Source organism: Platichthys flesus, chromosome 9, assembly GCF_949316205.1.
Source record: "Platichthys flesus chromosome 9, fPlaFle2.1, whole genome shotgun sequence".
NCBI lineage: Eukaryota > Metazoa > Chordata > Actinopteri > Pleuronectiformes > Pleuronectidae > Platichthys > Platichthys flesus.
Window position 1 is genome coordinate 16,782,149 of NC_084953.1, and position 13,331 is coordinate 16,795,479.

General features: G+C 42.5%; 1 protein-coding gene across 1 annotated transcript in view; it reads right to left on the reverse strand.

Moving 5' to 3' along the window:
• Positions 1–13,331, reverse strand: part of unc13a (unc-13 homolog A (C. elegans)) — a 45,905-nt gene that overhangs the window by 27,834 nt on the left and 4,740 nt on the right. Inside the window, exons 2-13 of the mRNA XM_062395914.1 lie at positions 12,376–12,405; positions 12,156–12,255; positions 10,677–10,794; positions 10,092–10,215; positions 9,213–9,283; positions 8,931–8,985; positions 7,465–7,494; positions 6,333–6,528; positions 1,905–2,723; positions 1,617–1,710; positions 906–952; positions 635–713 (exon numbers count right to left, since the gene is read on the reverse strand). Of these exons, the coding sequence (XP_062251898.1) occupies positions 635–713; positions 906–952; positions 1,617–1,710; positions 1,905–2,723; positions 6,333–6,528; positions 7,465–7,494; positions 8,931–8,985; positions 9,213–9,283; positions 10,092–10,215; positions 10,677–10,794; positions 12,156–12,255; positions 12,376–12,405 (1,763 nt within the window). The remainder of the gene's footprint in view (positions 1–634; positions 714–905; positions 953–1,616; positions 1,711–1,904; positions 2,724–6,332; positions 6,529–7,464; positions 7,495–8,930; positions 8,986–9,212; positions 9,284–10,091; positions 10,216–10,676; positions 10,795–12,155; positions 12,256–12,375; positions 12,406–13,331) is intronic.

The window sequence follows — 13,331 nt, forward strand, 5'->3', positions numbered from 1 at the left end:
ACCATTCTACTTAGTACACTGTATTCTATTTGTTTAATCAATATATAAAGCTGAGCTCTGAAGTTGTTTTATGATTCTTGTGAGGCTCTGGATAGACATTTATGATAATGGTTGTGATCTTCGCTTCAAACTCAGAATTAAAAAGAAAATAAGAGACGTTCCCAAAGTGCCATGTTTTCTTTTATGGTTTCTTGTACGAGATGAGTTACACGTTCGTCCAGCGGATTTTTGTTTTTCAGAGTCGAACCATGCATTAGTCAGTGTCACAGGATTATGAAAAGGTTATATGAGAGTATCGAGCAGACATCAGTGTATGTCAGTGGAAACCTCTGGCCTAACCCCTGGCCCCTCAGCCCTGCAGCTTGCCCTGTCACGCTGTAACAGCACCATGCATCATCTGTAAGCACAGAGGATGACGTGACATAGACTGAGAGTCTCAAATGGAGGAGGAAAGTGCAGAAGAATAGAGCAACCGAGAGATAAGATGACATAAAGAAAGCAGAGAATCAGATGAAAAGCTCAGGAGGAGCTAGAGTAGACGAGAGCACTGACTGCTGAGCTGAGTGATAGATGGACTGCGGAGATGTGAGACACTTAGTCAGGGGAATATAAAGAGATTAGCACAGAAACTCACCAGATCTCTGACCAGAGGCATAGCTTTCCTCTTCCTGAGGTCTGGCATGCTGTCGATGCTGTACAGAGCGCCGCCCATCCTGGAGACAAACCACGCACAGAGCAACGTTCAGCATCCCGGGTTTTGAGTTGCAACAGTGGTTAAACAGAACATGGACATGACGGTTCAATTAGACAGTAAATGCATTCAGACATTATGGCCACAGGCTTGGCTTTTGCCCGATAAGTTATAGATTTCCATTTGCAGTAGTAACAGCGTCATGGTGGCTTACCCTGCTGATAGCAGCAGGCGGGCGATGCCAACATTTTCTCCTCGGGCCTGTGAAGAAAGAGGGCGATGTGATGAGAGCGAAAAGCAAGCAGGATGCCATGCGGAAGAAGAAGAGTATCATCTTATAGTACTGTACAGACATTGTTCTTTATCCTGACAAATCAAAATCTAGCGATATTACATGGGATTAATTAGCAAAAAGCAATATTTCATGTTGAGTTCAGGCTTTGAAAATGACACATAGCGCGCTAACAGCCATTTGGCTCTCTGCAAATAACTACGAGCTGCAAAGGGCCGGACAATATAAATCAACACACTTTGGGCCGCACCCACCTGCGAGGCGCCTCCAGCCATGGGTAATCAGAATGGACAACATGCAAATCGCTACGAGGATGGCAAACAACTGAAAAGAAAATAAGGAAAATGGCAAAAAAACAAACAATACAAGGGGTAAACAGAAACAATCAAATACACACAAGACGATACATCATAATCCACATCAATCACAAAAAGCTGGGGGGAAAAACACAACAGTTAGACAGGAAGGGGCTGATCCTACAATACAGTAGGCTAAAATAATAGACATAGGAATTAAAGCAGACCAACAACAGAGAAAAAAACACAAAAAAACAAGATTCACCCACCTTTACCTGTTATCGACACCTACACAGTGAGGAACACACACACACACACACACACGCAGGGGCTGTACCTCTTGCAGCTGTAATCGCACTCTGCTGAAAAGTCGAAGCCAGTTGGCTTTGGCTCTGGCAGTACCAGGCTCCATGATTTCTCTTCTGGGGAAACTAAAAGAACGATTGAATAAAGACCAAAGTCACTTATTGAAATGTATTCACTGAAACTATAGCAATGATGAAGATAACAATGACAGAATAACATTAGTATATAGAGTTTTCACATGAGTTGACTAATGTTGACAGTAGGTGGATTTATGTATTCTCTTCCTCTCTGAAGTTGTTAAGGTATGAGCTGTGTTCACCTTGGAACAGGAGGCTCCTCTGTTTTCTCCACAGGAGCTGGAGAGATGGCTTCTGCTGCTGGAAGCAGCTCGAAAGGTTTCGGTTCCCCCAGTGCTGACTCAGGTTTGTGTTCGGGTTCCAGGGGTATGGAGTCTGGGACTGGAACCTGTATAGTGGTTGCAGGAGTGGGTGTGGATGTGGTGGTGGACATATCTGGCGCTGGGAATGCAAAGGGAGTTTTAGTCGAGTCTGAAGTGAAAGGTGGCAGCATGTCGTCCTCTGAGGCCGGAGGTAGACCAGGAGCTGTGATCGGAGGCTGGATCTGATCGTGGGCCGGCTGCTGCTGCTGTCGTAATGACGCCTGCTTCTCCAGCGGCGGCCGGGTGGAGGACTGACCATCAGAGGGCGGCATCAGGGCGGGGTCAGTGCTTGTGGGTGTGGGGGTGTAGGGCGGTTCCTGGGATTCACTGAGTGTGCCGTCAAGCTGATACATATCTTCATCCTCCTCATAAGGCATGTCCTCCTCATCTTCGTAGGTGTACTCTCCTTCCTCCCCGTACATGTCTCCCTCATCTTCATCATACAGTGCCCCCTCCTCCCCTCCGTCTTTGAGGTAGGCTCCATCGTCGCTGTAGATGGCCTGGGGATCTTCACCCTCCCAGCCCGGGGAATCCTCTTTGCCGCCGCTGACTGAGGAGTGGCAGGAATGGTAGGAGTCGTTTTCATCGTAGAACTCCGAACCTCGCAAGCTCCCGCCGTCCTCGGGAACAAACCCCTCGCTGAGCTGCGAGCTGCCTCGACTCAACTCGCCTGATGAGGCGTAACGACTGTCCGTGGGACTAAAAGAAGGGGGGAGATGCAGAATGTTACACACCCACACAGGTTTAAAACTAAACTAATGGAGTTCCCAGAGTTGCACTTTAAAGATTTTTGCTGACACAGTGACACTTTAGGGTCTTGTGATAGGGGCCGGGGAGGGAGACCATTAACCAATAGGAAAAGAGGAGTTACTCTCAACCAACCAATGAGGAGACTTACAGTAAGGGATCAGATTAAAAGTGCTTCTATGTTACTGTAAGGGGAACCATATCTTTAGTCATGGGAAAGGTTACAATGGATAATAGTTCACAAATTAATACAGAAACACACAGCATACAGAAGCAGATGATTAGAAAGGAGATATTTGAGAAATGTATGATATAAACAGGCCTTATCAAATGAAAGAACAGGAACCTGGAGTAATATATTAGCCTGGAAGAGCAATAACAGTCTTTCTGCATATAAATAACTGAATATTATTATTCTCTATGATGAATGAGGCTATTAAACACTGAGACAGACCATGAGTCAGTAAGAGATTTTAAGACACATAACACAATTTCTAACAAACACACTCACACAGTATTGTTTTGTCTCTATTGATTACAGCCAGGTCGGTTCAACAATGCATAGTGCAGGAGCCATAAAGGAGAAAACTGTAAAATGGCTTTGGCCTGTGAGCCACAGGGAATACAAACATACGGCTGAATAGACACATAGACATTCAATTACGACACCCCTGTTCCCCACTATTCATCACCTATCTCCCTCTCATCCAACACAAAAAAACCAACACTGACAGTGAAACGCTTGCACAACACTATAAAAAAAAACATGAAGAAATGAAGATTAAAGAGTCTGTCTTGGCCTCTCTTCTTTAGGACCTCATCATTAGGTCAATGTCCTCCTACTTTCTCACAAGTGGAAATTAAATGTGTATAATTACCATGTATGGGACGTCCAGAATAAGACAGGGCCCTTCTTAAAGTCTCACATAGAGTAACAGCAGGCTGCCACAACAACAGATTCACACGCAACCACGTCCCCATGACATCAGAGGACATACAATGTTCTTACATTACAGAGACTTATTCTAACCATAACCATAATGGCTACTTGCCTCCCCTTAACCTTAACCTTAACCTAAACCTAAACCTAAGCCTTAGTCCTAACTTAACCTTACAAATGTTATTCACCTTAAAAATGTGTTGACTATTTTATGGGGACTTGTTTTTTGTCCCCATATAAGAAGACAAGTCCCCAAAATGTGACTGTGTAAACTAAAAAATAATATCTGGACCAAACACACACACACGCACACACACACACACACACATATATACACTTTGGTTTAATCACTCACCCACACAGATAAACCGAAAACTGCACAAAACTTATTAGGGTTCAAAGATGGAGAAAGACAAGCATGATACATTACTGGTGAGACTGATTTGTAATTCTTCGCCAGGCACACACTAAAGATAGATGCAGGACCAGTAGATTTCTTTTTTCAAGAAAATATATATAATTTATACATATACAGAGATAGGGCAAGAGCGCATGCATGCAAGCACAGCGAGCGAGGAGGACGGGACAAGTCCACCACTGACGTCACAGCGAGACGGAGTCACAGGCCGGAGCAAGAGGAAGTAGAGGGGAGGGGGGGGGGGGAGGATTCAGGGAGGAGGTACAGAGACCCACCTATCGGACAGCGAGTGCCTACTGTCTAGTGAATACTGACGACTGGTGCGCCGGCTCGACCCCGAGCCTGAGTCGATATCGCTGCCCCCGTTGGTGGCAGAGTCTAAACTATCATTGCGTCTGGTAGGAGGAGCAGGGAGGGAGGTGGGGGGGAGGGAAGAGGTGGGAGAGGAGCATCAGTAGAGCTCAATGCAAGTCGTTCAAAGAAAACCAAACTGAGCCTCAGCAATATAACGTAAAACCGGTGAAATATTCACACATTTTTCAAGTATCAAAACAAGAGTCAGGTGCATGTATGGAGGAAAGACCCCGACTGGGCCTCATGATGTTAGGGTCACCTACCCAGGTCTGATCAGCCTATGGTGAACCTCAATGAGCAGAGGGTGCCTTGTGATTAAAAGGATGAAAGCCCAGATGATGCTAAGGTACACAACTTATGACATGTCTCTAACCGCTGCTGATGGTCACTAAAATGCACTGTGTTGGCAACTTATTATCCAAATAGTGCAGAAGACCTTTAAACTTACTAGGGTTATTCCCCCGCTTTTCCTTTGTTTTAAATTGACTGAAGCTAATATGAGGCTTCTGCAGCCTGATCTATTAAATTCAGGTGAGTAAATTCCAGAGCTACGGTCTTTTCAGTGTAATGTTTCAGTCCTCCCACCGCAGCATCCCAAGAAAACACTGTGGGAATACAAAGAGGTAAATTTGTGCTAAAAAGACTTTGGAATATCCCCACTTGGTGGTGTGCCATGTCACCTACATTGCAAGTGCATTAGGATGAGTTTTCATATGAGACACTCTACATAAAGATGGATGATGCATCTCCACTTCCTCCAACTGTCCTGAAGTGACGGAGACATGGACATCAACGTCCTACCAAAACATAGACTCGACCAAATAATGAGTCATTGTCAGCCGTCAATCATTTATAGCCTCAAATAACAAATTAAAATTAGTTATGAGAAACAGGAACACTTAAACAAACAGTGCGATAAGAAAGTCTTAAAATGACAGAAGATATCTTTGACATTATCTTATTGACGGTAACTTTGACTTTTTAGTTCGGCCTATGTCCCATCCACTAACATGGAGGAGACTGAATTTCAGACCTGTACTGGAACTCTCCACCAGGAGCCGATTAGGACACATTGGCTCAGGCTATGGTTCATTTGAACACCAGACTGTTGTCTTAAGACAGACTTGAAAAATTGTGCCCTTATCCTTAAAGTTTCTTTCATCAAGGTTAGGCACTTGAAGATTGAATATATCCATTTGAAATCCAAACTTTATGTTTCAGCTCTCCTGAGGAGTGCATTAATTTGCCACCATTAAAAACATGTCCAGAAATCATCACATATACTGTCATGTCCTGAAATTAACTAATTTCCTGCAGAGCAAGTTAGCGCAGAAGAGGTCACATGTTCTGATCACGTGTTCTGATGCTCAAAGACTCGACATGCACACACGCAGTAAAGGATAGCCACAAAGGCCGACTTTCATACATGACCTGTATACAAGAAGTCTGTGCCCCAGCATGCTTGTATACACTGAGGCCAGGGCTATTCTCTAGAGGAGGAAGCATAGTGGATCAACATGTTACCATGAACAAAACAGTGAAGCAGAGAAAGGCCGCAGGGTCTCAACTGTCTCGGGGCTAAATGCTAGACTGCAAATGGATTCTTTCAAAAAATAAGTTTTTGTTCAAGCTGGTGAGTGTGATATTACATTTTCAGCATTAAACAGTTTTGTACTTCTGGTGTTTTTCCTTCCGGTCTACCCAAAATAAATCCTTTCTCCCTCTTAAATTTGCTGATTCATTATGGTAATCTCGTGGGTGCACATAAACAATTAGACTTAAAAAAAAGAGGAAAAGGAACCACTCTGCTTTAGTTGTGGCTGTGCAGTGGCTGAGCTGTGCGTGTTACCTCATGGCTCGGTGGTCATAGTCCAACTCGTGGATATCGTCATTGTAGGAGTGTCTTAACTGCGGGTTCCTCATGGGATACTGGTGCATGGACGCGTTGGGCTGAGAGGTCGTGTAGAACGGAGGTGGGATGCTGTTACTGGTCTCGCTGCGGTAGTCGCTGTCCCTGTCGTCCACGGCGCTGTCGGGGTCCTCGTCTGTTCACACAAACACCAGTGAGTGAACGGACAAAACGAGGGGGCGAGATGAGAGTGATGGACAGAACAGTGGTTTCATGTTTTTCTTCTTTGACAAAGGTGGGATTCCTAGAGCAATCTGTATAATGTCAGACAGGGTGTCATTGGTGGAACTTATGCTAAATTGACTTTTTCCTTAGAATTTCTATTTGCATTTCTTTTTGAAATTTTGTTTATTCTAATTCATGCACACATGGCATCACATATATTCACATATTTGAAGTGCATAATCAAATTTAAAAAATGTAAAAACAACTGAAAGACAACAATAAAACAAACAAACTAATAAATAAAACAAAACACTGACAGTTGTTAATGGCTGTACTTCAATTCATAAAGGCTCAGGGCAAGAAATCGTCCCAGTTCTTTTGTAGATCATATTTGAACGAGTTCTCCAAGAAAGAATATAATGGAAGCCATAATTCTTCCAGGACAAAAAAGTCCTGGAAGAATTTCAGAGACAGTAAATATCTTTGAAGGGAAGAGTTTTTCATATTTTGCCCAGGGAGATTTATTTTTCCAAAATATAAGTTTGTATTTCTTTTCTAAATATGTTTTGATAATTAATAGTCTGAATTGATTTTTAAATTGGGCATATCATTTGGTTAATAAACGCAAAGGTTAAGGCTGTCAACTACTTTTTGTAATCCTAGCATCCCTGTTGTTACTGTGCTCAACATACATCCTCAACATTCACCAGAGATTTTATTTTATTGTGTCTTTATTCAATGTAACTCTTGCAGCCTGGGTTTATATATCCAATGGGAGAATATGGATCAAAGCAGAAAGGAAATTCAACACACTACACAAGATCATTTCATTAAGTGAGACGCGGAAAATAAATACAGATCTACTGCAAGTAATTAGCAGAGAAGCATGAAAGAAACTTCAACCTACTTTGCTGCTCTCCCCACAGACTCCAATTACCTGCAAGGAGATGAATGGTTGGAAAAAATTAGGTTTGGGTTACAAACTAAACACATCATCATTTTCAAGTCCATGTAAACAAAGATATAGAGAAGTAAAGCAGGGGGAGATAATTACCATAAAATGTAAATATGAGTGCAGAGAGTTCATAAGTGACGTAAATCCAGTGTGTGAGTGAAGAAAAGTACAAGGCCTTTTTTTTTCAATGCTGTCGGCCTTGATGCTGCTAACTAAGAACAGAATATAATTACCAACCTGAGGTTGTATGACTCTGCCAACCAGTGCAGACCCAGTCTACACGCAGACTCATATGAGGTCACTGTGACCTTTGACCACTTCATCTAATCTGATCATCTTTGAGTCGAAGTGACAGCAGGTCAAATTTTAGAAATTTTCTAAAGGCAGACTTAAGATTTAATTGTCGTTTTCAAAAGGCCTAAACTTGTTTTATGAGACCGCTGTGACCTTAAACTTTGACAACTATATCATATAAGGCAATCCGTGAATCTACGTGAACATTTGTCCAGATTTGAAAGCATTCTCTCGTGGCATTCTTAAAATAACATGTTCACAAGGCAAACAAGGGCTTGTGAGGTCAGGGTGATCCTGATCTTTGACCATCAAATTCTGATCAGGTCATCCTTGAGTCCCAGTGAATGTTTTTACCTAATGAAATTTCCTATGGGTGTTCCTGATATATCACGTTCCCAAGAGCCTGAGGTCACTGTGATCTTGGCCTTTGGCAACCAACATTTAATCAGTTAATCCTTGAGTCCAAGTGAATGTTTGTACCAAATTTTTTAGAAATTCCCTAAAGGTGTTTCTGAGATGTTGATCAAATTAGTACAAGTGAATGTTTTTTTTCCGATCAAAGAAATTCCTTCAAAGAATTCTTGATATATCATGTCTACAAGAATGCGACAGATGAATAGATGTTTGTACAGACGGACATACAACACAAAAACATAACGCTTCTGCTCCTTCAACAGCCAGTGGCCAAAGGCATTATAAAGATTCTCGTGTTGTGTCATCTCTGCACACATATACACAAGAGTCTTTCCACCAACCAACCCGTACCCGCCGCAGATTTGTATGAATGTTTTAATCTGCTCCCAGTGTCACCACCAAACAGACGGCTGGACGGACAGACAGACAGGGTGTTGTGTGTCTGACAACCCAGCATATGTCAGCTCACATGCATTACACATCTAGCACCACTAAGTCATTGGAGTGCTCCGGCAGGCCTGCCTGGGTGATTCGTCACATCAGCTTTCCTCCCTCGCTCCACTCATTCTCTGCCTCATCTATCAGCCTCATTTGTACCTCGCGTCTAGTCATGTTCTCAATAAGTCAGGGCGATGGAACAGAGGGAGTAAAAACAGGAGGCATAGAAACGACACAGCAGGGAGAGTAGAGAGGAAGCTGCAGACACTCACAGCACTGTGTGGTCGGTGCGTGCAGCGGCCGCTCCTGCTCCTCCTGATAGGCATACTGAGGAGAAAACAACAAGAGACCGGTCAGAAAAATGCACTGAGGTAAATCACTTGTACGAATATTGACTGTAGCAATTGTGCTGTTATGGGCAGCTATTGAGAGTATGAAAATTCCAAAACAAAAGGGTTATGAAAGAAAGCATGATAAGGCAGAAGGAATAAATAGATGGAGAAACGCACAATGACGGCACAAAGAGAGGGATTAGAATGTCGCAAAGTTCTTACATCTTGATCTCTCATGGCGTTTAGTTGTTCAAGTTTCTTAGCCCAGTATCTGGCCTCCTCCTCCGGAATGTCTGCAGCACACAACAAAAACACTTAACATCACATAGGCTCCGCAAATCAAGCACTGGACATATGAACATCTCTCTCTCTATAGAGTAATGATTACTATATTGGAAGAGGTCATGATCAGGTCCAAGCATAATGATCACTTTAAAGTGGGAATCAACACCAGGCTAGACAAGAGTCCTTTACTGCCCTGTCTGTATTACTGGGTGTGTTTAAGTTTAAGATTAAATACAATTATCTCCTCTATTAGCCCCACAACAGGGACATTTATCCTGTTGCAGCAGCAAAGAGACAGCAGCAAAGAAGACAGTCAAAAGACATCATTAAAAGTAATATATTCATAAACATGCAATATAAGCACAAGGGTGTATAAAGAAATATAAATATATAAAGCATTAATGTGCTTTGTAACCACGCCCTGCAGTGATGTTGTAGGCTTGAGCACAGTCTTATACTCAAAAACAAACCTTACTCATTATATTGAATAAGAATGGTCTTGCGAGTAGTGGTTATTCTGCAAGAAATACTAATAGTGGTAGGAACAGTATCAAAGGTAGTGTTAGTACTGTAGATGAAAAGAATTGGTAGAGGAAGTTAGTCATAGTAGTGCTACTTATGGTCCTGATTAGGATGGTGGTAGAGAGAGAAGTAGTTGTACTACAGTAGTAGTAGTAGTACTAGTGGTGACAGTAACTGTTATTTGACATTGTTCTTATTCATTTGAAATTCTGAATAAAAATTTTATTTTAAAAATAAAACACACAAAACAAAGCAGAAGGTAAAGTCAATCAAACATCAACGTAAAGGTCAGACCGAGTGGCAGTTCAAAGCGGATGTCGAGCAGCAGCCTGTGAAAGGTCGGGTCTTTGGTTCCACAGATCTCATTCTCAGCCATGATCACGTTGGAGTCCAGCGTCAGCCACTGACCTGGACCCTCCTGGAAATAACAGTGGGAAAGGAACGTGACCGGGACAATAAATAAACAGGTCTTTTAGTCTATGAGACTAGTTTGTCAATCCTGGTCTGGTTCTACTACAGAAAACAAAATGGGAATTCAGTCTGATCATCAGGCCGTGGAAAAGTGCAGACTTCCACAAAGTGATGACAAGAATCCAGGAAGTTATTGTGATTTGCTGCTGTCCACCAAGAAATATAAATGACTAATACATGCATAAAACAAAAGCATTTCAAAATAGAGTATGTGGCTGAAAGTCATGAAATCACACCAATCATTCTCAAATCACTCTCAGGTCTCACATATTATTACTTAATCAAAGCAACATGAAAAGTGATGTGTCTTTAGTTTTACAATTATTCATCCTTCATTGCTTTACATGTACAGTGTGGCCAGTGAAACCATATTTCGGAGCCGAATAGACAGTGGGAGTGGCGGTGTACCTCATTGGACTGCCGTATGCTGTGCAGGGGGATCCATACGGTGCCCACCATGGTGTCCCAGATCAGCCCTTTATTCCACACCTCAACTGTGAGGCCCAGATCCAGGCGGTTTATTTCACTGTGAGGCAGGGAGAGGGGGAGAGGGGGATGAGAACAAAAGAGAATGTGTAAAGAAAGAAGAGAGAGAAAAGTATACAGAATGATATAAAGAGCTGAGGAGAGACAGGGTTTAGAACAGAAATAGAGTGTGTGCCATCAGGAGCTTCACTTCAACTCGGGGACGAATACACACTGTGAGAGAAATGAGTCTCTCAGCACAAGGATGGAGCGAGAGAGTGATCGTCAACCAGGTCGCTCAGAAGATATAACAGGGAGCGAAGACGGAACAACAACACATACTATTTCTGCTTCCATCATGGAGCAGTCCTGGACACCACATATAGATTCATCAGAAACAGTGAGAATCTCTCATGATGCTTTTTCTCCTGTTTGAGCCAAACCGAGCAACAGCCTCTGATACTGTACTGATTACTTTTATCTGTATAACTACCAAATGTCCAGATTATTTAAAAAATTTTGAATTTTCCCTGTAAATTTCATTTTTTTTAAACCTATACAACCACTGATATAATCAGTATGAAAAAAGTACATGTGTGTGTCGGCTTCTTATATGTGCACTGTGCATGTGCCCGTGTGTTTACTTAAGAGTATTTCTGTACTTTTAATTATTCTTTTTTTTTTATCTATTTATTTAATTTCCAAAACAAACGATCATGATAATAACTGGAATCATATCTCCACATGGACCAATTTCTGTTATCCTCTGTCAAGAATGCGGTGTTACGTTTGTTTAAAATTGTGACGCTTATCTGTTGTGTGTATGTTCTGAAGTTCTGAAGTGTTCTGAAGCCTGAACTGGGGGAGACCCTCTCGACTGGGTGTGTGAACTCTGCTGGAGTAGCTCAAGTAGAGCTGTTATGTCATCTCCCTCTTCCAAGGGAGAGAGAAAGACGGGAAGCAAGTAGAGGGCCAAAATAGGAGGAGGCAGAAATGTCACAGCTGACCCTGTGATGCACAACATCTGTGTACTAAAAAAGTGAAGCCTGAGGTGACATCTCTATATGTGTGAATTAATATATTCAATGTATTGTTTTATAATTTAATGTTTTTCATATTTATTTTTATTCAACAGGTAGCAGTGCTCCGTTGACCTGAGAAAACCAGTCAAAACGCTCTCTATATCGAAACAATACAACCCCATTCATTGTTTGTGGGTCCAAGTGAGGATTCATTTAATTGGAAAAATGAGAGGTCTGAAGAAGAGGGATCTGGAAACAAATTGTGAATTAAAATTGAGTAGCACTGGCCCCCATTTAATCACCTAATAAAAAGTTAGAAAGAGGACATGCACTAAAGAGGGGAACAACGTGCTGAGTTAAAAGAGGGGTGGAAGACGGAGAGATGGCTAGAATCACTCACAACATGAAGTCCTGCTCCCAGCACGGCTGACTGCCGCGCACAGCGATGGTGGTGCTCTTAACATTCTGCACCTTCAGGGTCACGTATGTGTTAAATTTCTCTGTGAAAAAGAAAAAGTAAAAATTGTTGGTTTGACTATAACCAATGAATGTGTTTAACAGCAGTCAGCAAAAATAAGTAAGATATGACTGATCTCCCGAGGTCGAAGGCCAATACTCACCTTGGGGTCCATCAAGCTTCGCTTTCTTCACTGTAAACAAAACAATGGACAAATTAGTCTATGGAAAGAGGAACATATGTGGCACTCAGAGAGCCCAACAGTCCCCTCATGAAAACACGTTTAAATTCACTAAATCCAGATTCTTTTTTTTGCCACTGCAACACATTGGACACAGTCATAAATATCAGTCTCCCAAACATGCCATATTTTTCATCAAGACCAAACTAGCTCATCCCTGGGATCTGCATCTGCACCAAAACGTAATGCATCCTTCCCTGACCCAGTTTTGTGGTATATCGACAGTTAGTTTTTGCAGAATCCTACTAAATAATAGACAATCGTAGACAAAAACATAACCTTCTTTTTGAAGGTTATTATATAAAGGTTGTAGGCTATAGAATATCTTTTAAGATTTCACCTTTTTATGCTCTGAAGCTCTAAGTGACTCCATGAAGGCTCATCTTATGCTTAGTGTCGTGCGACTCTACCCTACAGTCCAGACGGACCACTGCCTGTAGCTTGTGTGCAAGTTCGTCTGGTTGGTGATTGACAGGCACCTGGCATTTGAGAGAGAGAGGGAGGAGGAGGAGAAGGGAGAGGAGGGGGGTGGTGCTCTTCTCAACCTTTGGACTCTGCCATCCTCTTTGGGCAGAATTCCAAGATCTAAATATGAAAGACCGCATCTGCTCATCAGATTTCAGGGTCTATGAGTCACAGGGGGCCAGGAGGGCAGTTTGTGCAGGTGACAGTGAAAAGGTGATGCCAGCGGGAGAGTGGCAATAAGCCTCTATGATGTGTGTTGGCGTGTGTGTGCATGTGTGTGTGTGTGTGTGTGTGTGTGTGTGTGTGTGAGAGTTCCTGCGTGGTCCTCGACAGGGGGTGGTGGATAAAAGGACTCCTCAACACAGGGACCTCTGGAGGAACCAGACTGACTTTTATAGCCAGAGTGACGTCAG